We start from the raw sequence: 25,500 nt of genomic DNA, 5'->3' as shown, positions 1-25,500 counted from the left end.
TTCAACTTGAACAAAGTTGATAATTCTTGATGATTTTCATTATTGTTGTTCTTGATTTCTGTTTATGTCGTCTCTTGTTCTAATTATTATTCCATTATTTTTTTTTGCGGCCTAAACCTAGAGCGTCAATAATCATTTATCAAGATTGATGTCTGTTAGCATTTATGATACCACGATTTATGGTATAACTTACCATAATAGCCGAGATATGATAGGCCCAAATCATGGGATGTGATTTATCATATTATCTGTGAGATATGATAGCCACAAATCATGTATTTGACTTTATTTACGCATATGTCTAGGCATAGAATATGTAATAATTTGATTTAGTTTCCTTTCTTGTAATATGAGCATGTGCTCATTTTATCTATAAATACTAGAGCCGTGAATGGGTAATTCATCTCATTCAAGCCTTTACGCAATTCTCTCTTTTCTCTTCTTTTTATATATTTCTACTTGGTATCAGAGCCAACACCTTTCCACACCTTTCAGCAGCCTTGCTACTTGTGCGACAGCTACCTTGGGCTATTTGTGACATCGTGTGACATTGCCTACACATGTTTTTCTGTGTTGCTGTTTTGTGATCAAAAACAGGTATTTTTAAGTTTTACAATTTCTTTTTCACTCTTTTAGGATTGGGTAAATTGGGATAGTTGGTTTCCAACACCTAGAAGGGCTTGGGTAAAAAAAAAATTAGTTTACAAAGAGGTTCCGAATATTAAGAAGGAGGCTGTCTGGCTATATGTAAGCGGGCAGCGCTCCTTGAAAAAGGTATGTATTTGGATTTTTCGGGAATGGTCTGAGGAGACATTGTTTATGGTCTGAGGAGACCCTTTGATTTATTAACAGAATTTGTGGTGTTTTTGGAGTTCTTTTTATTATCGTGTGACAGATTATGGCAGATTCAGGGTCTTTGATTGTTAATTCTCTTGGCTCACGTTCTGTGGGTGGTGGTGCCATTTTTCCCACCAACTTTAAATCACCACAGTAAAGTTGGATGGTTCCAATTATTTGATTTGGGCACAGTCTGCCAAGATGTTCATTGGTGGCAAAGGCAAGATTGGCTATATTACTGGTTCTGAGAAAGAGCCAGCTGAGTCAGAGAAGGCATATCCACAGTGGTTTGCAGATAACGCTATGGTTATGTCTTGGCTAGTCAATTCGATGCAACTAAACATAGCTGTTGGCTATATGTTTATGAAGACTGCTAAGCAGATTTGGGATTCAGTTCAACACACTTATTCTCAGAGGCAGAATAATGCACGAATTTTCCAGCTGGGGCGAGATATCACCAGGATTTCTCAGGGTGACTTGACAGTTTCAGGTTACATCGCTAAGCTTCGTGCTATTTGGGAGGAGATGTCATATTATGATTCCTTCCACTCTTGGAAGGATCCAGATGATGCAGTTTTATATGCAAGAATTGTGGAGAAGAATCGAGTGTTTCAGTTTCTTGCCGGGTTGAACGACGAGTTTGAGTATGCTCGTGTTCATTTATTGGGCTTATCTTCATTCCCTACTCTTGAGGATGCATATTCCTATGTGTTGTCAGATAAGAGCCGCCGGACTCATCCATTAGGTGTTGCTTCTGTTGATCGTTCTGCTATGGCAGTTCGGATTCCCAACCTTTCAGGAACTTCACCATCCCAGTCAGTTCAGAGCACTACCACCGGTCCTCCTCTGGGACGACAACGTGGACGGTGTGATCATTGCGGAAAAATTGGTCACATCAAATCTCGTTGTTATGTTTTACATGGACGTCCACCGCAACAGAAACAACAGCTTCGATCCTCTGCACATTCTGTTACACAACCAGTCTCGTTGTCAACTCTTGACAACCCTGCCTCTACATCTTCTGCCACAGTTACCTTGACTCAAGCTGATTTGGACAAGTTCAAGCAATTCTTCAACCAAATGGAGGCATCATCTCAGCCAACCTCCACTTATGCCTACTCAGGTACTATTGCGTCTGCACATAGCGTATCTACATCTTTAACACCATGGATCATTGATTCTGGTGCTTTAGACAATATGATTGGTATGTCCTCACTCTTCTAATCTTATAGTATTTGCTCTGGCCAACGCAAGGTCCGCCTTGCGGATGGCTCTCCATCTTCCATTGTTGGGAAGGGTCACATATTAGTTATTCCTTCATTAACTTTGTCAAATACACTTCATGTTCCAAAGTTGACTACAAATCTTATTTCTGTTAGTAGCGTTACCAAACAATTAAATTGTAGTGTAACGTTCTTTCCCTCTTATTGTATTTTTCAGGATCTGGTGTTGAAACGGACGATTGGCAGTGGGCATGAAGTGGACGGTTTATACCTGTTGGATGTTCCTTTGTCACCGCAAGCACATTCAACTTCATTTTCTAATATTGTTTCATCTAATAAAGCCCAGCTTTTGCGTTGGCACATGCGTTTAGGACATATTTCTTTTGGTTATTTGAAACATTTATTTCCTTCCTTATTTTGTAACGTGGCAGTGTTAGATTTATCCTGTGAAACATGTCATATGGCTAAACATGTTCGTTCCAATTATCCTGCTAGTACTAATAAATCTGCTTTAACACCTTTTGATCTTGTTCATTCAGATGTGTGGGGTCCTTGCCCAATTACTTCTAGTCTTGGATTTCGATATTTCGTGTTGTTCATTGATGATCATAGTCGTGTTACTTGGGTTTATCTTATGAAAACCAAAAATGAGATATACACCATTTTAAAAAATTTTATGACAATGGTTCAAACTCAAATTGGTCGTACCATTAAAAAATTCCAATCTGACCAGGGTACAGAGTACACTTATGGGGAGGTACAACGGTTATGTACAAAATTTGGGATTGCACATTAGCTGGCTAATGTTAAAACTCCTCAACAGAATGGTCGTTCTGAGAGAAAGAATCGCCACATCCTTGACTTAGCCAGAGCAATCTGCATTGGCATGAATGTTCCCCAGTCATTTTGGGGAGATGCAGTTCTTACCGTTGTTTACATCATTAATAGGACTCCTTCTAGGATTCTTAACTTTGCAGCCCCACTCTCAATCTTACATCCCAATTCATATCTATTTTTGATTCCTCCACGAGTCTTCGGGGTGTGTGTGCTTTGTTCAGCAGTTGGGGCAAACTCGTACAAAGCTTGACCCCAAGGCTTTGAAGTGTGTGTTTTTGGGTTATACTCACTCTCAAAAAGGTTATAGGTGTTACCATCCTCCCAGTCGTCGGCGGTTTATATCCATGGATGTTTCTTTTTTTGAGCATAGTTCCCATTGAATATAATGGATGATCACCTTCTTCCGTCTTCAACTCCTTTACCATTACCTGTTTCTTCTTCTATAATTCCTCCTTGTGATACCCCTCCAGTAGGGGGAATTGTTCCTTTTTCACAGGTTTATAATCGGAGACAACAGGTACAAGCTTCTACTCCCACGATCGACTGCCCTGTTCCTTCTGCACCAGCTCCACCTTCTTAAGCTATTGTTTCGCTTGATGATTGCCCCATTGCTCTTCGAAAGGATAAACGTTCTTGTACTTACCCTATTTCTAATTTTGTTTCTGATTATGTTCTCTCACCCTCCTATCGGAGTTTTCTTGTTTCTGTTGCCTCGGTTCTTGTTCCTTCCAATGTTGCAGATGCGCTAGCACAACCTCAATGGTGTGATGCTATGATAGAAGAACTACAAGCACTTGAGAAATTTCAGACTTGGGACATGGTTCCGTTTCCTATTGGACGAAAGGCTGTGGGTTGTCGTTGGGTGTTTACAGTCAAGCATAATCCAGATGGGTCAGTTGCTCGTTACAAAGCCCGATTGGTTGCCAAGGGTTATGCTCAGACTTATGGCATAGATTATCAAGAGACTTTTGCCCCTGTTGCCAAGATGAATACCATCCGTGTATTATTTTCCGTTGCTGCAATTCGATCTTGGCCTCTATTTCAGTTAGATGTCAAGAATGCCTTTCTTAATGGTGATTTGCAGGAGGAGGTTTACATGGTTCCTCCTCCGGGCTTTCGTTCTCTTGCTCATTCTGGTATGGTAAGTCGTCTTTGTCGTTCTTTATATGGCCTCAAGTAGTCTCCTCGAGCTTGGTCTGATCACTTTGGCACTGCTATGCTCAAGTTTGGTTTCCATCAAAGTGTTTTTACGTCATTCAGGCGGTAAGACAGTTGCTCTCATTGTGTATGTCGATGATATTATTCTTACCGGCGATGATACTACCGGAATTAATGAGGTTAAGAGCTATCTTGGCCGTCAGTTTGAGATTAAGGATCTTGGTCCCCTACGATACTTCTTGGGCATTGAGGTGGCTCGTTCCAAGGCTGGCATTTTCATCTCTCAACGCAAGTATGTTCTTGACTTGCTTTCTGCTTCTGGTCAGCTTGGCGCTCGTCCTGCTGATATTCCGATTGAGCAGAATCATTGGTTGGCTGATTCTGAGGGGGAGTTGTTGTCAGATATTGGTCAGTATCAACGACTTGTGGGGAAGCTCATCTATTTATCCATGACTCGACCTGACATTGCTTATGCCGTGAGTGTCGTGAGTCAATTCATGCACTCTCCTCGTGCCCCACACCTTGATGCAGCTATTCGGATTCTTCGCTACTTAAAAGGGTGTCCAGGCCGTGGTATTTTGTTTGCTAATCATGGTCACTTACGTGTTGAGGCTTGGACAGATGCTGATTATGCAGGATCAATTTCAGATAGGAGGTCTACTTCAGGTTATTGTACCACTATTGGTGGTAACTTGGTTACTTGGCGCAGTAAGAAGTAGGATGTTGTTTCTCGATCTAGTGCAGAGGCAGAGTATAGGGCTATGGCTCTTGGGGTAGGTGAGTTGCTTTGGCTGAAAACCTTGATGACAGACTTGTGCCTTCCAGTGTCGCTTCCATTCTTACTCTACTGCGACAACAAGTCTGCCATTAGCATAGCAGCAAATCCCGTTCAGCATGACAGGACTAAGCATATAGAGGTGGACTGTCACTTCATTCGAGAGAAGATCATCTCTGGTCAAATTTGCACTCCATTTGTCACAAGCTCTCAGCAGCTTGCAGATATTCTTACAAAGGGCGTCAGCAAGATTGTGTTTGAGAATGCATTGTCCAAGTTGGGCGTTTTGGATATCCACACACCAACTTGAGGGGGAGTGTTAGCATTTATGATACCATGATTTATGGTATAACTTACCATAATAGCCGAGATATGATAGGCCCAAATCATGGGATGTGATTTACCATATTATCTGTGAGATATGATAGTCACAAATCATGTATTTGACTTTATTTACGCATATGTCTAGGCATAAAATATGCAATGATTTGATTTAGTTTCCTTTCTTATAATATGAGCATGTGCTCATTTTATCTATAAATACTAGAGCTGTGAATGGGTAATTCATCTCATTCAAGCCTTTACGCAATTCTCTCTTTTCTCTTCTTTTTATATATTTCTACTATGTATTATAACATTACAATTTGGTGAACACTCATTGACTTCATCTTTTTAACATTTTCTTTTCCTTTTCCACAAGCTTGGATACGATTTTCTGATCGGAAATCCATGGATCATAGACGGTATCTCTCATGGCCTTTCGCCTTTGGCCTCCGTTTTTTTGTTTGCACATATTAGTTTTAAGCCATTTTCTTTGCATCATCATTGTTGTCGTCTTCTCTCTGTCAAATATTTGTGTTAAATGCTGTTTGCTGGATATTTTGGCTCAAAATTGAAGGATTTTATTTATTTATTTATTTATTTTTATGATAAGTAGCTCATGATAGAAGTTTTGAACCATGGTTTTGCATCCACAATCCGTGGTTCTACAACATAGAACTATTTTATTTGTTTTATGTCTGATATAACTATCCACGATATAGCCATACTCATTGGGCACTTAATGACACTGGATTTCATGTTCAGATTTCACCTGATAGTTTTGTTGTTTCAGACTTGTTGAGGGTTTCTAGATTGATAAACAAACACCTGGGTCTTACTGGCATTTTCTTATTTTTTTCTGCCAAGTGGTATTGTTTGATTCTTAAAACTCTTCATACAATTTCTGGTTACTTGAATTAGTTTCAGTTTTGTATATTTGGGAATGTGAACTGCAACTGATTTTGTATGGTTTTACTAAATTATTTTATTTACGAGAAGTGTTATGCTGATGCCTGAAATGTTATGACACAGTTTATGTATATACTTAAATAAGTTCACCCTATCATTATTTTTTCTGTCTAATCAGACCAATTCTCTTTCGCCTTGTATAGGATTATTCATTATTGTTGAATTTTGCCTTTTGATATTTTTCTAATCAGGGAGTTTTCATGGCAGGAAAGGACAAATCAGTGGTTTTATGGAGTATTCAAGATCACATCTCCACCTTGGCAACAGATGCAGGGTCCACAAAATCTCCAGGATCCGGCGGTGCCAACATTAAACCCACCTCCAAGACTGGCGGGGGTAATGATAAACTTGCAGACAGCCCTACAATTGGACCACGAGGTATCTACCAAGGCCATGAGGATACTGTGGAGGATGTTCAGTTCTGCCCTTCAAGGTAAGTGACATGGTCTGAGTCTTTCTAATACATTGTTTATATTATGTGTCATTTTGTTTCCTTCATGATTGTGTTTTCACTCACATAACAAATAATTTGATTGGATCGGCTACATGAATTCCATGTTTGGATGGGCTACATTAACAACCAAGCATTTTCCCAATTACTTGGGGTCAACTACATGATTCCCATGTTTCCATTTCGCTGTAGTTAAGGCCATAGCCCCGGTCAATCCACATGCTATGTGATTTTTCTTTATTGACTTTATCCACGTTAACTTTGGTCTTCCTTTTCCCCTAGTAATATCCTCAATGTGGACTATGTCACTTTTCCTAATCGGCACACTTAAAGGTATTCTTTGCATATGTCTAAACAATCTTTTTTTTTTTGATAAGTAAGAAATTTTATAAAGCGCTCAAAAGGGGAGCGCATCCCAAGGGAACAAAAACAGACCAAAACAGCCATTACACTTTTAAAGAGGCCAAAAAATCAACTATTTCATCTAAAGATCTATAATCTCTACCTGAGACCCAACAAAAAAGAGTGGAAACAATAGAGAATTTAAGAAAAGAAATAGGCCTCTCCTTCCCCTCAAAATATCTCCTATTCCTCTCAAGCCAAATACACTACCACACACAAAGAGGAGTAGCCCTCCAAGCATCACGAACATGGCCCCCTCACAAAACACCCTCTCCAAGCCTCGATCAACTCTCTGGCGGAGTGAGGCATGACCCATTGGAACCCAAACAAGCCAAGCATCAAATCCCAACAATCCTTGGCTATGGGGCAATGCAAAAGAAGATGGTCCAGTGTCTCCTCGTCCCTAAGACACATATAGCACCGATTGACCACCACCTGATTTTTCCTTTTCAAATTATCCTGAGTTAAAATTTTGCCCAACACAGAAGTCCAAGAAAAGAAGGCCACTTTGAGAGGAGCGTTACAACGCCAAACAAACTTCCACGTAGGGGTGCAACTTGGGTTGGGTAACCCGAACTAACCCGAGCCCAGCCCGATTTTTCACAGGCTTGGACAATTATTTTTACAATTAGGGTTGGGCTTGGGTTGAAAAATCTCAACCCGAATTTAATTAGGGTTGGGCTTAGGTTGAAGTGCTAGCAACCCGAGCCAATCCGAACCCGAATTATAATATTATTTTCATATATATTTTTACTTTTAAATACATTATATATAGTAATATTTAAACTATGATTACTTTTTCTCTTTTCAATTCTTTTATTAAATATTAACTTATTGTATGTTAACATTTAGAGGATTTAATTTTCTAAAAATTTGTTTGTAATTTATTAAAAATCTATAAAAAGTCTTTAAACTTCTTCTTATATTGCTTGGGTTTAGCATTTTGTATGGTGGGTTGGGCTCAAGTTATACTTCAAACCTGCCTGAGTTGCAGCCCTAGTTCCACGGGAAGGGCCTTCCAGGCTCCACAGAAAGACACCTGAAAAAGGACCGCACATCAAAACGACCCTGAGCACTGGGAGCCCAAATCCAACCATCAGACTCACCAACCGTGACTCCCTGCCGATACAACAACTCCAACAAACGAATGGCATCCTCAACCTCCCAATCCTGAAAGAGACGCCTGAATCGAACATCCCACACCAGTCTCCCGCTATCAAGATGATAACAGTCAACTACCATGGCCTGCCTATTCGAAGCAATCCTAAACAGCCGTGGAAAAGCGAGAGCAAGAGAAATATCTTCACACCAAACATCCTCCCAGAAACTGATCCTCCCGCCATCCCTGAATCTAAAACGGACATTCAAGGAGAAATCAAACTAACCCTTCCGAATGCACTTCCAGACCCCCACACCCCTCGGACCACGCACCTCAAGAGAGCACCACCCTCCTCTGCTATCCCCAAATCTACTAGCAACAACCCTCCTCCAAAGCCGATGCCTTTCCACTCCAAACCTCCACAACCATTTTCCAAGGAGAGCTTTATTGAAAGGCACCAATCTACGAAGCCCCAACCTACCAAACAATCTTAACCTATTTTCTCTTATTTTATCTCTAATTGGTGCTACTCCAACCATCTCCCAAATGTGATCATTTCTAATTCTATCCTTTCTAGTCTTATCGCATATCTATCTCAACATTTGCATTTCTGCCTCACTCAGTTTATGTAAATGTTGTTTCCTAACTGCTTAACATTTGGTACCATAAAGTATGGCCGGTCCAATAGCTGTTCTATATAACTCCTTTTTCAATTGTAAAGGGATACACTTATCACGCAATATACTAGATGCACTCGTCCATTTAACCCATCTTGCCTTGATTCTATGATTAACGACATCTCCAATTTCTCCCTCATTATTAATAATTAATCTATTTATTGAAAACTTTCAGTTTTTATATCTCTTGTTCCTCAATCCTCCCTACATCCTCATTTATGTTTCTAGATTTACTAAAGTTACACTCCATATTTTTAGTTTTATTTCGAATCATCTTAAACCTTTTTAGTTCTAAAGTTTCTCTTCAAACCTCCAATTCGGCATTAACTCCTCTAGTCTCATCAACTAAAACAATATCATCGGCAAATAACATACACCACAGAATCTCATCTTGGATGTGTCTTGTCAGCTTATCCATAATTAAGGCAAAAGGGAATGGACTTAATGTTGACCCTTGGTTTAAAGCCTACAATAATTGGGAATTCACTTGTTTCCCCGACATGGGTTCTAACTATAGTCACATATCCATCATATATGTCCTTTATTGTGTGAATGTATCCCTTTGTAACTCTTTTCTTCTCTAAAACTCTCTATATTAGGTTTCTAGGTACCTTATTATTACGACAAACGTAGCAAACCCAAGATAAAACCAAGAATCACGACAGAAAAGTAAACACATCACATAAAGAACTCGGATTTATACGTGGTTTGGCAACAGTCTACGTCCACAGTGGAGATCCGGCGAAAGTCTTCACTATGTGTAAAACCAAAGATTACAAGTTTTTAGCCCCTCACTCTATTTTTGTACGAATTTCAGAGTCCCCTTTCCACCACTCCAAACCCTAAACGCCCTTATATATTGGGCTACAAGAGACTAATTAGGGTCCATGACCCATAAGCAAAAACGAGTCAAAATTTTTTCCTTGGGGCAAGCCTCCGAACCCCCAGAGCTTTGGTGGGCTTGGGCCCACACAATGCTTATCCAACCCGACACCAAATTTGGGCCACAACATCACAAATCTCCACCTTGGCTCGAATTACGCCAAACTCCACAATCTCCAGCTACTCCTTTCGCCGTCTCCATATGCCCCTAAGGGCCTCAACAATTGCAAGCACCAAACAAGTCCTCCAAACAGTGTAGGAATGACCTTAGTCATCATATTTGCCGAATTCTCTGTTGTCCCAATCTTCCTCACTGCAATAGCACCCTGTGCAACCACATCTCTAATGAAGTGATACCTGTCATCAATGTGCTTGGTCCTCTCATGAGACATCTAAAATTTAATCAGATGTATGGCACTCAGGTTGTCACAAAACATAGTCAAATCATCCTGAATCACCAACCAAGCCTCTCAACCATATAGCTTCCTTGATTGCCACTGTAGCTGCCACGTACTCAGGCTCAGTAGTAGACAATGCAACTACGGGTTGCAAAGTCGCCTTCCAACTGATCACACTCCCACAAAAGAGTGAAGACATACCTTGTCAAGGATCTCCTCCTATCAAGATCTCTAGCATAATCCGAATCAACATATCCAGCAACACTCCCACACTTGTCGTTGCCTATTTCATAGACTAACCCAACATCTGCAGTGCCTCGCAAGTATTGCAATATCCACTTCACAGCCTGCTAATGGACCTTCCCAGGTCTATCCATGTATATGATCACTACACTAACTGCATGTGAAATGTCTGGCCTAGTGCACACTATAGCCTACATAAGTCTATCAACTGCACTAGCATAAGGAACACGAGACGTGCTCCACCTCCTCCTCGGTGTGCGGTGGCAATCGTGCTGGAAGTCTAAAGTGGGCAGCCAATGGAGTATTCACAGGCTTTGATACTTGCATACCGAAGCGTTCTAGCACCTTCTCAATGTATTTCTTTTGTGACAAATACAATCTGCCTGCTCACCTGTCCCTGTGAATTTTCCATACCCAATATCCTCTTTGCAGCACCAAGAACCTTCATCTTAAATTCACCACTAAGGGCCTGTTTGGGAAGTGTTCCCATGTGTTTTGTAATGCTCCAGGCCCGCTACAGTAGCTCATTTTGAGAACAAAACATGTTTGGGCCGGCTTGTTTTGTTTTCAACAGTAGTAGAACACTTTCACTTTTTGGGCCCAAAGTTGAAACACCATTTTGGTGTTCTTGTTTGTTCCCACTTTTTTTGGGTTACAAAAAACACTGTAGCGGAAGGAACAAAATGACCCAACCTAGCACAGGTATAAAGAGAAAGTTGGAATAAGATAGGGTTTGTGTTCTGCGCTCTCAGCAAAGCGATTCCGGAGGCGATTTCTTATTCTAGGTCTGCTTTCTCTCCCCCATCTCTCCCTCTCTCTAGGTTTACACTTCAACTTCTTTAACAACTAACGTGACCTAGAAAATGAAGAAGCCGAAGAACAATTCCGTGTTTACTTCAATTTTCTCGTCTAATTCAGATCCTCGTAACCTTCAATAGAGCTCGAACGTTCTTGGTACCAATTTCGCTGGTGAACAGATCAGATCAGCCGCCAAGTGAGATCGCCTTCTTCTTGGTACCTTACTGCATTTTTATATGGACTTGACTTGACTTTACTTTCGTTTGTGGCTGTGATCTGGTCTTTCAATCCAGTGCAGAAATTTCTTGTTGACGTACGGACTTTTACTTTCACCAATGAACTCACATAAAGTTAGCTTGTGGCTGTGATTTGGTCTCTCTCTCTCTCGCTTTTTTTTTTTTGTTGTTGTTGTTGTTGTTGTTTTTGTTTTCGTTTTCGGAAGGTGTGATTTGGTCTTTTTTTTTTATTTTTTTATTTATAAAAATTCCAAAATATATGATTACAGATCATATGTCCAAACAATTGAATGTTTATATATATACACACAAACACATATATATGCAGGTATGCTATAGAAATTACATATAAATACAGAAGCCTTCGATCATGTCTACACTCCTTCTGAGAGTACTTCAAATGCGTACTTGTGTAAGTTTAGTTGCTCAAATTTCCCATGGTTGATCTTAGTCAATTGTGGAATGTTCAAACTTGCTACACTTCATCATAAGTATTTCCTGAACTGCAAATAGTATGAGTTGAATTATGTGATCATAATTTATAACTAGAAAGAGAATCATTAAAAAAGAAAAAAAAAAAGAAAGGAAAAATAAAGACGACCAGTTGGGTTCACATTATTAAAGAGAGAGTCTTCCTCAGTTTTTTGGTCTTTTCTTTTTGTCTTTGTAAGTTCACTAATGCAAGTGTGTTATTCTATATATTTGTTGCTCTTTGGAGTGGAATGCACTTGTTTGGAGTGGATTGCACTTGTGCTTCTATATTGAAGTCTTCTAACGCCAACGATGATGCTGTTGACAAATATTGGAAATGAGTGGACATTTGTTTCCTTCAGTAATGCTGGACTTGGAAGAGATTGGACAACTTTGAATTTTTTTCAGTTTGCCTCTTGTAATAAATAGTTAATTCAAGATCTATGTACAGAGAGATGGACAACTTTGTGTGCAATATTAATATTGGTTGGATTGTTAATTATAGACAATTTGTATATTCAAGTATGAAATGAATTTGAATTGGTAGATGGTTCATTATACACACGATCAGTTTTGTAAATGCTTTCAATTTTTAATGGAATGTTATAGAATGATTTTTAATGGAATCATGTTCATCATTATTCAAAGGTTTTATATAGGAATGATATCAATTTAAATGGAATTACATGCTTCCATATTGTCAATGATTGTTATACACAATTAATATTGTCACTAATTTTTTGCTATAGCTTGACTCTGCCAAACATGTTTTGTTCTTATATTTCTTGAAACGAAATACCTTGCCAAACACATTTTACCATGTTTTTGTTCCAAAATTTTCGATGCAAATTTTTGTCGCCAAACATATTTTGTTCTCATCTCAGAACACCACATTACAAAACACTTGTTATGTTCTAGGCTAAAACAAAACACTACAAAACACAACACTTTCCAAACGGGCCCTGAGCTGAGCCTTCAACATGTTGATTTCAGACATGTTCTTGCAAGTTATCAACATGTGTCATCAACATACAACAACAAGTACAACTACGAACCATCTGAGAGCTTCTTGTGATATACAAAACTGTCAAACTTACTCCTACAGTAGCCATTCCCAACCATAAAGGTGTCAAATCGCTTGTACCACTGTCTAGGAGACTGCTTCAACCCATACAAGGACTTCTTCAGTAGGCAAACATGATATTCCTTTCCTAGAATCTCAAACCCCTCAGGTTGATGCATATAAATCTGCTCTTCCAACTCACCATGCAAGAAAGCAGTCTTGACATCAAGCTGCTCAAGCTCCAAGTCATACAAAGCAACCTTAGCAAGTAACACCCGAATTGAGCTATGTTTTACTTCAAGAGAAGACACTTCATTGAAGTCCACCCTTTCCCTTTGTGTATAGCCCTTCGTCACCGAGTGTGCCTTGCACCTCACATCTTCCACCCCTGGAGTTCCTTCTTTCTTCTTGAAGACCCATTTACAGCCCACAATCTTCTGGCCCTTAGGCTTCTTAACTAGCTCCCAAGTCTGGTTCTTATGAAGAGACTCAATCTCCTCACTCATGGCGACAGACCACTGTGTTGACTTTCCACCTGTGATGGCCTCATGATAAGTACATGGCTTATCAATATCCTCTGCCCAACTAAGTGCATAAGCAATCGAATTAGCATGTGAAAATCCATACTTCTTAGGTGGCCTGATATCTCTCCTATGCCCGTCTTTAGCCACACTATACTGCTGTAACTGTGCATCTCCCTTAGCTCGAAATTGCACCTGCTTGTGAGTTGATCAAACAGGACTATCCTCTAACTGAACCTCTACATGCTCCACTTGCTCACTGACACCCTGAGCTCTCCCTGAATCAACTACCTTCTTCTGCGGAGTAAGCATTGCAGACTCATGAAAGGTCACATCCCTGCTAACAAGTATTTTTTTTCCCAAAGCCTCTGGGCACCATAATTTGTATCCCTTGACCCCGGGCTGATAACCAAGAAATATGCATTTCTTAGCCCTCGGTTCAAGCTTCCCCTCATTCACATGAGCATACGCTGGACCCTTAAATATTCTCAGATTACTAACCAGACCATACCTTCTTTGGAGTCTTAGAATCGATAGCAGTCAAACTAGTTGTAGAAACAGCTTTAACCCAAAACGCTTTGTCTAACCCTGCATTGGACATCATACACCGTGCCCTCTCCAACAGCGTTATGTTCATTCGTTTTGCAACTCCATTCTGCTGTGGAGTTTTCCTCACTGTGTGGTGTCTCACAATCCCGTGAATCTTGCAGAACTCATTAAATTCTCCATCACAAAATTCCAAGCCATTGTCTGTCCTCAAGCGCTTTACTTGTTTTCCAGTCTGCTTCTCAATTAAGGTCTTCCACTGCTTGAATGTAACAAAAGTCTCATTTTTGTGCTTTAGAATATAAATCCAAACTTTTCGAGAAAAGTCATCAATCGGTGCCATCATATATCTACCACCACCATGTGAAGTAACAGATGGTGGTAACGTTCTCACAATCTCATCATACATCTTGATTTGAACTGTACCGATACCTACAACCTTACACACCGCATCATTCCCCATTAGAAATTCCCCTCCATCAATCAATAAGAGGTAAACTAGTCCCTGTTTGGACAAGCATGAAACGAGCAACCCGAATCAAGTATCTACTCATCGCAAGAGTTGCCGACTGAAATTGTGAGAACGTTACCACCATTTGAATCACTACCCTCTGCAACAACCACACTTCCAACTTCAGAGGGTTCTCCCTTTCCCTTCTTACGCTCTGGACAATCTTTTTTGAGGTGCCCTTCCTTGTGACAAATGTAGCATCTCAACACCTTCGTTGCTTCTTCAGTCCTTCATCACCATAAGAGCACCCTTTGAAACCCGAATGACTCTACCTCCAGCCTTGTAAGTGCACCTGATGGAATCCAGCGTACCTACGGAAATCAATTCCTTTCTCAGTTCTGGTACATGCTTGACATCAGTCAATGTTCTCACAATCCCATCATACATCTTGATTTAAACTGTACCGATACCTACAACCTTACACACCGCATCATTCCCCATCAGAAATTCCCCTCCATCAATCGATAAGAGGTAAACCAGTCCCTGTTTGGACAAGCATGAAACAAGCAACCCGAATCAAGTATCCACTCATCGCAAGAGCTGCCGATTGAAATTGTGAGAACGTTACCACCATCTGAATCATTACCCTCTGCAACAACCACACTTTCAACTTCAGAGGATTTTCCTTTCCTTTCTTACGCTCTGGACAATCTTTTTTGAGGTGCCCTTCCTTGTGACAGATGTAGCATCTCAACACCTTCGTTTTGTTCTTAAACTTAGAACGACCTTTGCTGCTAGACCCTCCTTTCTGATTTGTTCTCCCTCTAACAAACAGCCCCTCTGCCGAACTTTCTGTATTGCCCTCAAACGCCTTTTTCTGCAACTCCTTGGAAATCAGAGCTGCCTTCACATCTTCCATGGACAAAGTAGTTCTGCCATATATCATTGTATCAACAAAGTGCTCATATGAGGGTGGTAGAGAACACAACAGAATAATAGTCCGATCTTTCTCCTCTATCTTGACATCAATATTATTCAAGTCTATGATGATACTGTTTACCTTGTCAAGATGGTCTTTCAAAGACGAACCTTCGTGCATCTGAAGAGTGAACAACCGCTTCTTTATATACAAGCGGTTCGCAAGAGATTTCGTCATATCTCGGGACTCTAACTTTTGCCACAGTCCATCCGCTGTAGTCTCTCCAGCAACTTCTTGCAGAATCTCGTTACTCAAGCACAACAAAATTGTACTGTGTGCTTTCTCCATAACCTCATCTTTGTTCTTAATCTTTTCTGGCAGTGCATCCTTCCCATTTAACGTCTTGGATAACCTTTATTGAACCAACAGAGCTTGCATCCTAACATGCCACAGGTTCAAATCGTTTCTGCCGTTAGACTTCTCGATTTCCAGAAACTTGGACACCATCCTGCTTCGAACCGAAAGCTCTGATACCAGTTTGTTATGACAAACGCAGCGAACCCAAGATAAAACCAAGAACCACGACAAAAAAGTAAGCACACCACACAAAGAATACAAAAATTTAGATGTGGTTCGGCAACAATCTACGCCCACGGTGGAGATCCGGCGAAAGTCTTCACTATGTGTAAAATCGGAGATTACAAGGTTTTAGCCCCTCATTCTATTTCTGTACGAATTTTAGAAGTCTCTCTTCCATCACTCCAAATCTAAGCGCCCTTATATATCGGGCTATAAGAGACTAATTAGGATCTACGACCCATGAGCAAAAACGGGTCAAATTTTTTTTCTCGGGGCCAAGGCCCCGAAACCCTAGAGCTTTGGTGGGCTTGGGCCCACAAAATGCTCATCCAACGGGTTGTAAGCAAGTCGCAACGCGACCCGGCACCAAATTCGGGCCACAATATCACAGTTATCATAGTCTTTCTCCAAATCAATAAAAATCATATGGAGATCTCCCTTCTTCTTTCTATATCTTTTCATTAGTCTTCTCAATAAGTCAATAATCTCCATTGTTGACCTACTTGGCATGAATCCAAATTGATTTTTCTGACACTTCCGTCTCTCGTCTTAGGTGTGGTTTACTCAGTCTCTCCCAAAGTTTCAAAGCATGACTCATTTATATGATACCACATTGTACGTCCCCTTTATTTTCATATATTGGTTCTAGAATACTTTGGCGCCATTCATCCGGCATCCTCTTAGTTGTTATTATCTTATTAAACAATTTTGTTAACCATGACAAGTCAATTTTTTTTTCCTTGTTCAAGACAAGTCAACTTCTCCCAGACACTTCCACGCCTCAATAGGAATGCCATGGGGGTCCTAAAGCTCTGTCCGATTTCATCTTCCTTGAGGCATTCCTAACCTTCCACTCCTTGACCCTAAGGAAAAATATGTTGTCTCTAACGTATTCTTCTAAGCCTAGATTTTCTATATGGTTTTCATTTATTAATTTCTCAAAATAGCTTTTCCATCTTTCTTTAATTTCACTGTCTTTTACTAAAACCTGTGAATCTTCACTCTTAATTCATTTAACATGGCTAAAATCTCTAGTTTTCCTCTCATTTAGCTTAGCGAGTTTATATATAATCTTTTGTGCCTAGTTTAGAATAGAAATCGTAATGCCCTATGTTTTGCCTCACTTGCTATTTTCTTAACATCTTTATTTACTTTTTTATATTTGTCAAATGTTTCACTATTTTTAGTTTTTTTGCCAAATTTTATAGCATCCCTGTTTTGTTTTTACGACTTTTCGGACTGGCTCATTCCACCACTAAGTTTCTTTAAATAATTGTCTCGTTCCTTTTGATTCTCCTAGGACTTCTTTTGCTACTCTTTTAATATATGTAGTCAAAGAGGCTCTTTCCTGTATCTCAAAATATTTTCTACTTTCATATGCAGTACTTTACCATAAAACCATGCTGTGTCATGCACTTTGTTTATACCAACTGTTTTTGTGCTGTAGTGCGCAGGAGTTTTGTAGTGTGGGTGATGATTCTTGCCTTATATTATGGGATGCAAGGACTGGCTCTACTCCAGTCGTCAAGGTTACATCTCTTTCCTTCGTTTCTATCAGTTCAAGTGCTTTAACTTTGTATTCATGCAAATAACACTACATTAGTACATTTAAGTGTGTCAAACATATGGTTATTTCAAAATACTTGTTCCTGTGACCCATGGCTTTGATTTTTTCCATTTCTTAGACGGTTAAAATGATGGCAACTTACAGTGAACACCTTAATCCATAAAATGTGCAGAAAAACAGTTCTGACTGTTTTACAAAATGGAGCCTTTAAAAGGTTATTATATTTCTTAATTAGTTTACACTATATTGTTTCTATTACACATGAAAACTCGTACATAAATTCAGTTACATCTATACCTACACACACCCATGTGGATATTTGCATGTATAGTTGTGTCCTTTTGTTTTATTATGGAAATTGCTGTCATCAACATTCCATATCTGTGTTTAAATCATGGTTAGGCGAAACCCCGGTTCGCAACGGAAGATTGAAGGCCCAATTCCGAGAGAAACCGATATATGGGTGAGTCTCGAGACCCATAAGAGAATCGGCCAGTTCTCAAAGAACCAGCCGATTTTTAATGCAAAAAAGCCATTACGGCCAATAATTTTCTGGTTCTCTCATAGATTGGCTGGTTCAATATGTTCTATTCATTTGGGTCATTGCTTCTGAGCACAAAGGTCAAATATATTTTCTTTATAACCCCCCATTCTTTACATATTTCTTTTGGGTTTCTGATGTGGGAATAGCAACACAATGCATTCTCTAACCTCCATGTTGTTGGATTTTATAACTTCTACTTAAAACACTTATTTCCTTCACTTTTTGATGTGGTATGTGAGAGTAGATGGCAACGCTTATTTCCTACACTTTCCCACACTTGTTTACTTCTCTACACTTGTTTACTTCTCTAGACTTCTAACAAACATTAGGCAACTGTGTTGAATTAAATAAACCCATGGCAAATGTTTGCTGCAAGTTCATACAATCTCTGCAAAGGATTTAAATTAACCAATATTAATAAAAAACACTCTAGACATGTGGGTCGTTACAAGACACAAGAAAGAGAGTATGAGTAATGAGACATGAGCCAATTAAAAAGTAAGCCTCTTTGATTCAGTTGTGGTTTCAAAGAACAAAAAAAGTTGTTTCGCTGATAGCTATAAAAAATCCTTCTCGATTGCTGGAACTTGCAAGTTGTTGAGTTGTATTGTACTTTTTGAATTTATCTATGATATTTCTTTCTTGTCATAAAAAAAATAGGGTTAATTACAACGACACCCCCTGTGGTTTGCCATATTGACAGTCATATACAACTTAGCCGTTTTTTGTACAAAGACACCCCCCAGGTTTGCAAACTTGAACAATGACACCCCATTTTATAAAAACGGAGCCAAACACAGCCTTAAGTGACATGAAATGTCTAATATGCCCTAATATATATTTTAATCCTCACCTAAAATGACCAAACTACCCTCTCATCTCATCTCTCTCTCTCTCTGTCGTTTCTCTTTCAGTCCCTCTTTGAGTCACAGCGAAGAGGAACGGCCGGCAAGGCGGTGCAGAGAGCACGGACGGTGGAGAGCTCGGCCGGTGAAGACGGACTGGTTCGGGCAAGGTGGTGCCTGATGGTCTGGTTCGCGGCGTGATGGCAGCAGCGGTGGACTCGGCCGTGGATGATGGCGAAGGTGGCTTGCGGCTGTGGAGAAGGCGACGGCCGTGGAGGAGTCGGCCGTGAAGAAAAAGCTCAGCTTTGATGGAGGCGGCTGCGAGCTTGGTTTTGATGGCAGCCAGCTCGGACGGTGGAGAGATGGGGATGGCAGACTGGGCCATGGGCGACGGGCCGTTCTGCTCAGAACGGCGGTAGAACTGAATCGCCGTGGATGACTCGCAGCGGCTGCGGCTGTAGATGAACTGCGATAGTGCCCAGCGAGACGGATCCGGCTTTGGTGACGGTGGCTTATGAACCCTGAGGTGGAGATGGGCTGGCCGTGACGGCGATGGGTTGGTTGCGGCTGCAGCTGTGAGCTTGCGGATGATGGTGGCGAGCTCTCTCAAACCCCGTTCTCTCTTTCTAACCTCTTTATGCTCCAAGCAAACAACGGCAAGAATGGAATACGCCGGAAAAGATGGAGTTCTCTCTACCCATCCACCATCATCTCCACACATTACCCACCACCCCTGTTATCTTTTCTGTAATTTTTTTTTCAACCAAACCCTAGCTCCATCTATCTTCAAAGTGACTCAATAATCTACATTAACACTAACTGAAATATTTGTTTCTAATAATCAAATAGACTTTGTGTCGTTGCCGTGAAAACCTCTTCGAGTGTTGCCGTCGCTAGCTTCGAAAGAGTTGGAAGACCCTGTGTCATTGTCGTGAAAGTCTATTGGAGTGTTTGGCTGGTCGTAGCTGCCAGAGGCTACGGGCTGGTTCGGCTCGGCGGTGGTGGCGAACAGCCCGGCGGTGGCAATGGTAGTGAGCAGACGGTGGAGGAATGGATTGTGGTTTTGGATGGCTCAGATGAGGGCGACGACGGGACGGTGATGGGCTCGGCTGTGGGCCTGTGGTGGCTTGATGGATGGCGGGCAAGAAGGGCTCACAGGGAATGAATGGGAAGATCTAAAAATTGGAAGAAGAAAGGATTTTTTTGGACGAGGGTAATTTGGTCATTTTACATGGTCAAAGGGTAAACATGTACTTTCATCATGTTTGGGGTGTCATTGTTTAAGTTTGCAAACTTGGGGGGTGTCTTTGTTTAAAAAATGGCAAAGTTGTAAATGGCTGTCAATATGACAAATCTCAAGGGGTATCGTTGTAATTAACCTAAAAAAATAAAAATAAAAATTTGTGGACACATAATAAAAATTGATCATAAAATCTCATGTAAAAAATGATTTTATGTAATTTATTTTATACGTAGACAAAACTATATACTTTTCTAATTTATTTTAATTTTATATTTTTTATGGTATGGTGGTTCATATAATACCCCACGTCACTTTTCAATCTCTTCGGTGAGCTGGTGGTAGGGATGCGGTAGGAGTCTTCTACTCCGACCAGTCTCTGGAGTCATTAACTCCGGTGAAATCCTCTGCTACTTTTCTTCTATTTCCTTTTCTTTAAGTGATTTGTTGTTTCTGGAGTGTTTTTGTTTGTGTTCGTTTCATCTTAGTCATGCGCTCGTTCTTGGAGGTTGCTAGACTGCCTCGATTGTTTCAAGGTGGTGTTGCGAGATTTGCAAATCCGTATAGGGGACCATCGATTTTTTTGGATGACGACTCGGTTGGAAGGAGAAAAGATGACCTTAGGTAGTGTTTGGTGGGTTATTTTGATAAAGAAGTGGGCGATGGAGCACAGATTGCGGTGTGGGCTTCAAGAGCTTGGAAGATCTCCTATGGTGTGTCGGTCTCGCCGTTGCCTGACTCGCTTCTTTTGTTTCGACTTCCTTCTGCAGTCGAAGCATCTCGTGTTCTTAAAGAGGGTCGATGTGACTGGGGGAAGCAACTCTTCGTGTGGATGCTTGGAACTTCAAGGTGGGGTGTTCGGAGATCTTGAAAGAGAAGGGGTTGAAGAAGGTGACGATTTATGGCCTTCCACTTCACCTGTGGAGCCATGCTCTGTTTGTGACAGTTGGCAATTTATGCGGCGGGTTTATTTGGGTGGAGGCCGATAAGGCCATTGATGTAGAAAGAGTTCGTATTACAGTTTCTGATGGAAGGGTTTGTCCACCTTTTGTGTTCATTCATGACGATCGGTACTATTATAAGGTGGCAGTTTGGGAGGAGAAGCAGCCCGAGCTTGTTCCGACGACGGATTGCTTGGAAGCAGGCGATGGTTCGCATCTGCTTAAGGAAAAAGAATGGTTGAGGTGGGAATCCATGGGGAAGAAGGGGATGGCAGAGTTCCAGAGATGGAAGAATTGGAGAGATGCGTTGTGGATCCGTAATAAGGAATGTTTCAGAAGGCTTTTTGTTCAGAAACGTAGGGATGGGCTATCGTCTGGGTTGAACCGTCGCCGGCCTGATGGTCTCCGGCAGATGCAGTGGAATGGAGGCTCTGCCGGGACTGGTCATCGGCCATTTTTGCAGCGGTGGGATCAAAAAGGGTCTCGTCGTGGTGGTGTTCACGCACAACAAGCGCGTGGGAGTGGGAAGGGGAGATTTGCTGACCAACCACGTGGTTGGCTCCCAGGAGTTACCCGTTCACAGTGGAATACAGCTGTTTCCACGAAATTTTCAAATTCTGCTAAGTGGGCTGGTAAGAATCCGAAGCCCATACGCGATGATGGGCCTGGCATTGGGCCAGGGAATGGGGCTTTAGTTGATTGTGAGGGCTGCACTTCTTCTGGTGGGCCTGTTCAGAGGCATCCGGTTATTAGCAAGCCCGTTTGTGATTTGAGGTTGGATGGTGGACCGGTTGCCCATTCTTTTAAAGATGGGTCGGTTGGTGGGCCGGTTGCCCATTTGCTTTTTGATAGTTCGGCTGGGTTGAAAACTGGGCAGGTTGGTGGGTCTTCTTGCTCTGGGCCTGTTTTGAAGAATAGATTTGAGCCATTGACTTCCTCTTCTGTTGGTGGAAACTTGCATCTTTCTGGAAGAGTTAAGGAGGATCGGTGTTCAAGGGATCTGGTGCAGCGAAAACGTCTTCCTAAGAAAAGATCCTTCTTCCTGCTCTCCGCAAGCGTTGGACACAAAAGGATAAGCAGAAATGGGTGGCGTTTGTGCAGTCGAAATTTTATCCGGGTAAGTCCACTATCGTTTCTGGGGCACCTCCTCCTTGCTTCTTCTCTCCCTCTGCTTCTCCTCCTTCTCAGGGTGGGTCGAGTATTTCCTCTGATTTGAAGGATGGATTGGAGAACGGGCGAAAGGATGGTGTTGGGGTTTTCCAGGTTGATGGATTGGGTCCATCTCGGTCTGTGGTTCAGAAGAATGAGAGTGTCACAGTTTGTGCGGGACATGATTTGAAAATTTGTTTGGATGATGCTTTGGCGACTATGTTGTTGAGTGAGTTGCGGACTCATTTAGCTTTAAAGGGTTTTCAGTGTGGGACGAGTGGGTCTTTGGCTATTGAGGAAAATGGGACCCTGCTGGCTGGTCACTCCCCTCCCTCGTCAGTCTTTGAGGATGGGGATGGTGGATCATGCTCTGCTTTTTTTGAGGATTTGGGGTCAGGTCAGTGGAATGGCAATGAGACGAATTTTGATTTCTTTGCTCCTTTAGCGGTTGTTCATCCGGATGAGGTCTTTGAGGATGGGGCTAGTTTTGATTCAGGAAGGGCTGTTATGGAGGGGAATTGGGTAAGGGAGAAAGGAATTGAGATTGGTTCTTTACTGGGAGTTTCTTTTGAAGGTTGAATGGAGGTGGCAACGAATATGTTTTTGGAGGTTCTGTCTTCTCAGTATTTGGACAGAATGAGTGGTAGAGAGAGTAGGGGGAGCCTACTGGGGGAGTTGGAGGTGGAGGAGAGGGGAGTGTTGAGCCCAACGGCACTTGTCACTTATGAAAGAAGGAACAAGGGTTCTAGGGAAAAGGGTTGTGGAGGGAGGGATGTGTCTATCCGCTCTGTTGTTTCCTTATGAAGCTACAAATCCTTTCATGGAATTTCCGGGGTCTTAATGACCTGGCTAGAAGAAAAGTGGTGAAGGCGGTGATTCGTAAAGGGGGTGGGCATGTAGTGTGTTTGCAAGAAACAAAGATTAAGACGATGACGAATTTGTTTGTGCGTTGTTCATGGGGAGGTAGATTTGTGGAGTGGTTTGCTCTGGATGCTATTGGCTCTGCGGGTGGTGTTCTTGTGATGTGGGATAACCGTTGGGTCTCTATGATGGACTCTCAGGTTGGGCTTTTCTCTGCTTCTTGCATTTTCTCTGTGTTGGAGGAGGATTTTCGTTGGGCTTTTTCTGGCATTTATGGCCCTACAGAGGACAGTATGCGTCATTAGCTTTGGGCGGAGCTGGGAGAGGTTCATAGGAGATAGTCTTTGCCTTGGTGTATTGGTGGGGATTTTAATGTTGTTCGTTCCCCTTTGAGAGATCGTTAAGTGGTAGGTGGACGGTCGAGATGGAGTCTTTTTCGGAGTTCATTGATGTTTTTGGTTTGATTGAGCTGCCTTTGGTAGGTGGGCCCTTCACTTGGTCTAGTGGTCCTTCTCTTCCTACCTTCTCTAGACTTGACAGATTCCTAGTGTCAAGTGATTGGGAGGAGCACTTTTCGGATTTAACCAGACCACTTTAGCTCGTCCTTTGTTTGACCATGTTCTTTTGATGTTGGACTGTGGTAGGCTGCGCAGTAGAAGATCCCCTTTCAGGTTTGAGAATATGTGGCTTCGGGCCGATGTTGCTGGCACCCTTAGTCATTCCCTTGCAGATAAGCTGCGGTTTTTGAAGAATGATTTCAAAGTCTGGAACAAAGAGGTTTTCGGTAATCTTGCGTGGAGGAAGAATCGGGTTTTCTCTGAGATTGCAGACATTGATAGATTAGAGGGTCAAGGATTTTTGACAGATTCCTTGAAACTTAGGAGGGTGGAGTGTCAGGCGGAGTTTGCTGAGATTGCGATCATGGAGGAAATTTCTTGGAGGCAAAAGTCTAGAGCTTTATGGCTCAAGGAAGGTGACAACAACACGAAATTTTTTCATAGACTTGCCAATGCTCACAAAAGAGGCAATCATATTGGGAGGATTAGGGTGGATGGGGAGGTGTTTTGCAAGGAAGAAGAGATTTGTAAGGGTTTTGCTGATTACTTTTCAGTTTTGTTCTCTAAACCGGTTGGGTATAGACCTTTACTGGCTGGGCTTCATTTTGACTCTATTTCGGGTGAGGAATGTTCTTTACTGGAGGTTCCTTTCTCTGAAGAGGAAGTTTTGTCTGCTTTGAAGAGCTGTAACGGGGATAAAGCCCCAGGTCTAGATGGCTTTTCCATGCGTTTTCTTTTGGAGTGTTGGGAAGTGGTCTGAGATGATGTGATAGGCTCTTTTCACGCTTTCCATGCTCATGGCTTTTTTAAAAAGAGCTTGAATGCCACTTTCATTGCCCTTATTCCGAAAAAGGGAGGTGCGCTGGATGTTAGGGATTTTTGACCTATTAGTTTGGTGGGTTGTTTTTACAAGTTGCTTGCCAAAGTCTTAGCCTCTAAGCTGAGGAAGGTTCTGGATGGCGTCATCTCTGATTCTCAGAATGCTTTTGTGGGAGGCCATCAGATTTTGGATTCTGTTCTAATTGCTAGTGAATGTGTGGACTCCAAGTTGAGTATTGGGGTTCCGGGTGTTTTGTGTAAGCTGGACATTGAGAAGGCTTACGACCAAGTGAGTTGGAGTTTCCTCATCTACTTGATGGAGAGGATGGGGTTCGGGAAGCGATGGAGGAGATGGATTCTTTTTTGTATCTTTAGCGTGTGCTTTTCTGTCCTTGTGAATGGAGCTTCGACGGGGTTTTTCTCTAGTTCGAGGGGCTTGAGACAAAGGGATTCGCTTTCTCCTTTCTTTTTTCTTTTTGTGATGGAGGCTCTTAGCAAGTTGTTGAAAAAGGCTGTTGATTTGGGATTGTTGAGAGGCTTTCGGGTGGGTAAAGATGTTGCTAGTCAGTTGAAGATTTTTCACTTGATGTTTGCAGATGATACTTTGGTTCTTTGTGATGTTGATGCGTCCCAGCTGAGAAATTTGAGATGCATTTGATTTGGTTCCAAGTTGTCTCTGGGCTTAAAGTGAATGTTGGAAAGAGTGTTTTAGTGCCGGTTGGGGATGTTCCTGATATTGAAATGTTTGCTCAGATCCTCGGATGTGGCACTGGCTCGTTTCCTATTTCTTACTTAGGTTTGCCTCTGGGTGCTCCTTCGAGATATGTGGGGAGTTGGGATCCGGTGGTGGATAGATTTGAGAAGAGGCTGGCGGGTTGGAAGAAGCTGTACCTCTCCAAAGGGGGGCGGGTCACTCTGATCAAGAGTACTCTCTCTTGCCTTCCCACCTATTTTATCTCCCTTTTTCAGATTCCTTCTTCGGTGGCAGAGAGAATTAAGAGTTTGCAGCGGAATTTTCTTTGGGGAGGGAGAGGAGAGGAGAGGAGTTCAAATATCATCTGGTACGATGGGAGCAAGTGTGCCGTCCTTTTCGGAGTGGAGGTTTAAGGATTCGAAGGTTG

At 41.7% G+C, this 25,500-nt stretch overlaps 1 protein-coding gene across 1 annotated transcript in view; it reads left to right on the top strand.

The window, feature by feature from the left end:
* Positions 1 to 25,500, top strand: part of LOC132283629 (WD-40 repeat-containing protein MSI4-like) — a 39,142-nt gene that overhangs the window by 6,108 nt on the left and 7,534 nt on the right. The window contains exons 8-9 of the mRNA XM_059785617.1: positions 6,328 to 6,553; positions 17,304 to 17,385. Coding sequence (XP_059641600.1) covers positions 6,328 to 6,553; positions 17,304 to 17,385 — 308 coding nt within the window. The remainder of the gene's footprint in view (positions 1 to 6,327; positions 6,554 to 17,303; positions 17,386 to 25,500) is intronic.

Source organism: Cornus florida, unplaced genomic scaffold (assembly GCF_030987335.1).
Source record: "Cornus florida cultivar Cherokee Brave unplaced genomic scaffold, ASM3098733v1 CherokeeBrave_3.0.0_Hap2_Chr11, whole genome shotgun sequence".
Classification (NCBI taxonomy): domain Eukaryota; kingdom Viridiplantae; phylum Streptophyta; class Magnoliopsida; order Cornales; family Cornaceae; genus Cornus; species Cornus florida.
Note: the sequence above shows the minus strand (reverse complement) of the source record. Positions and strands in the feature narration are given on the sequence as shown.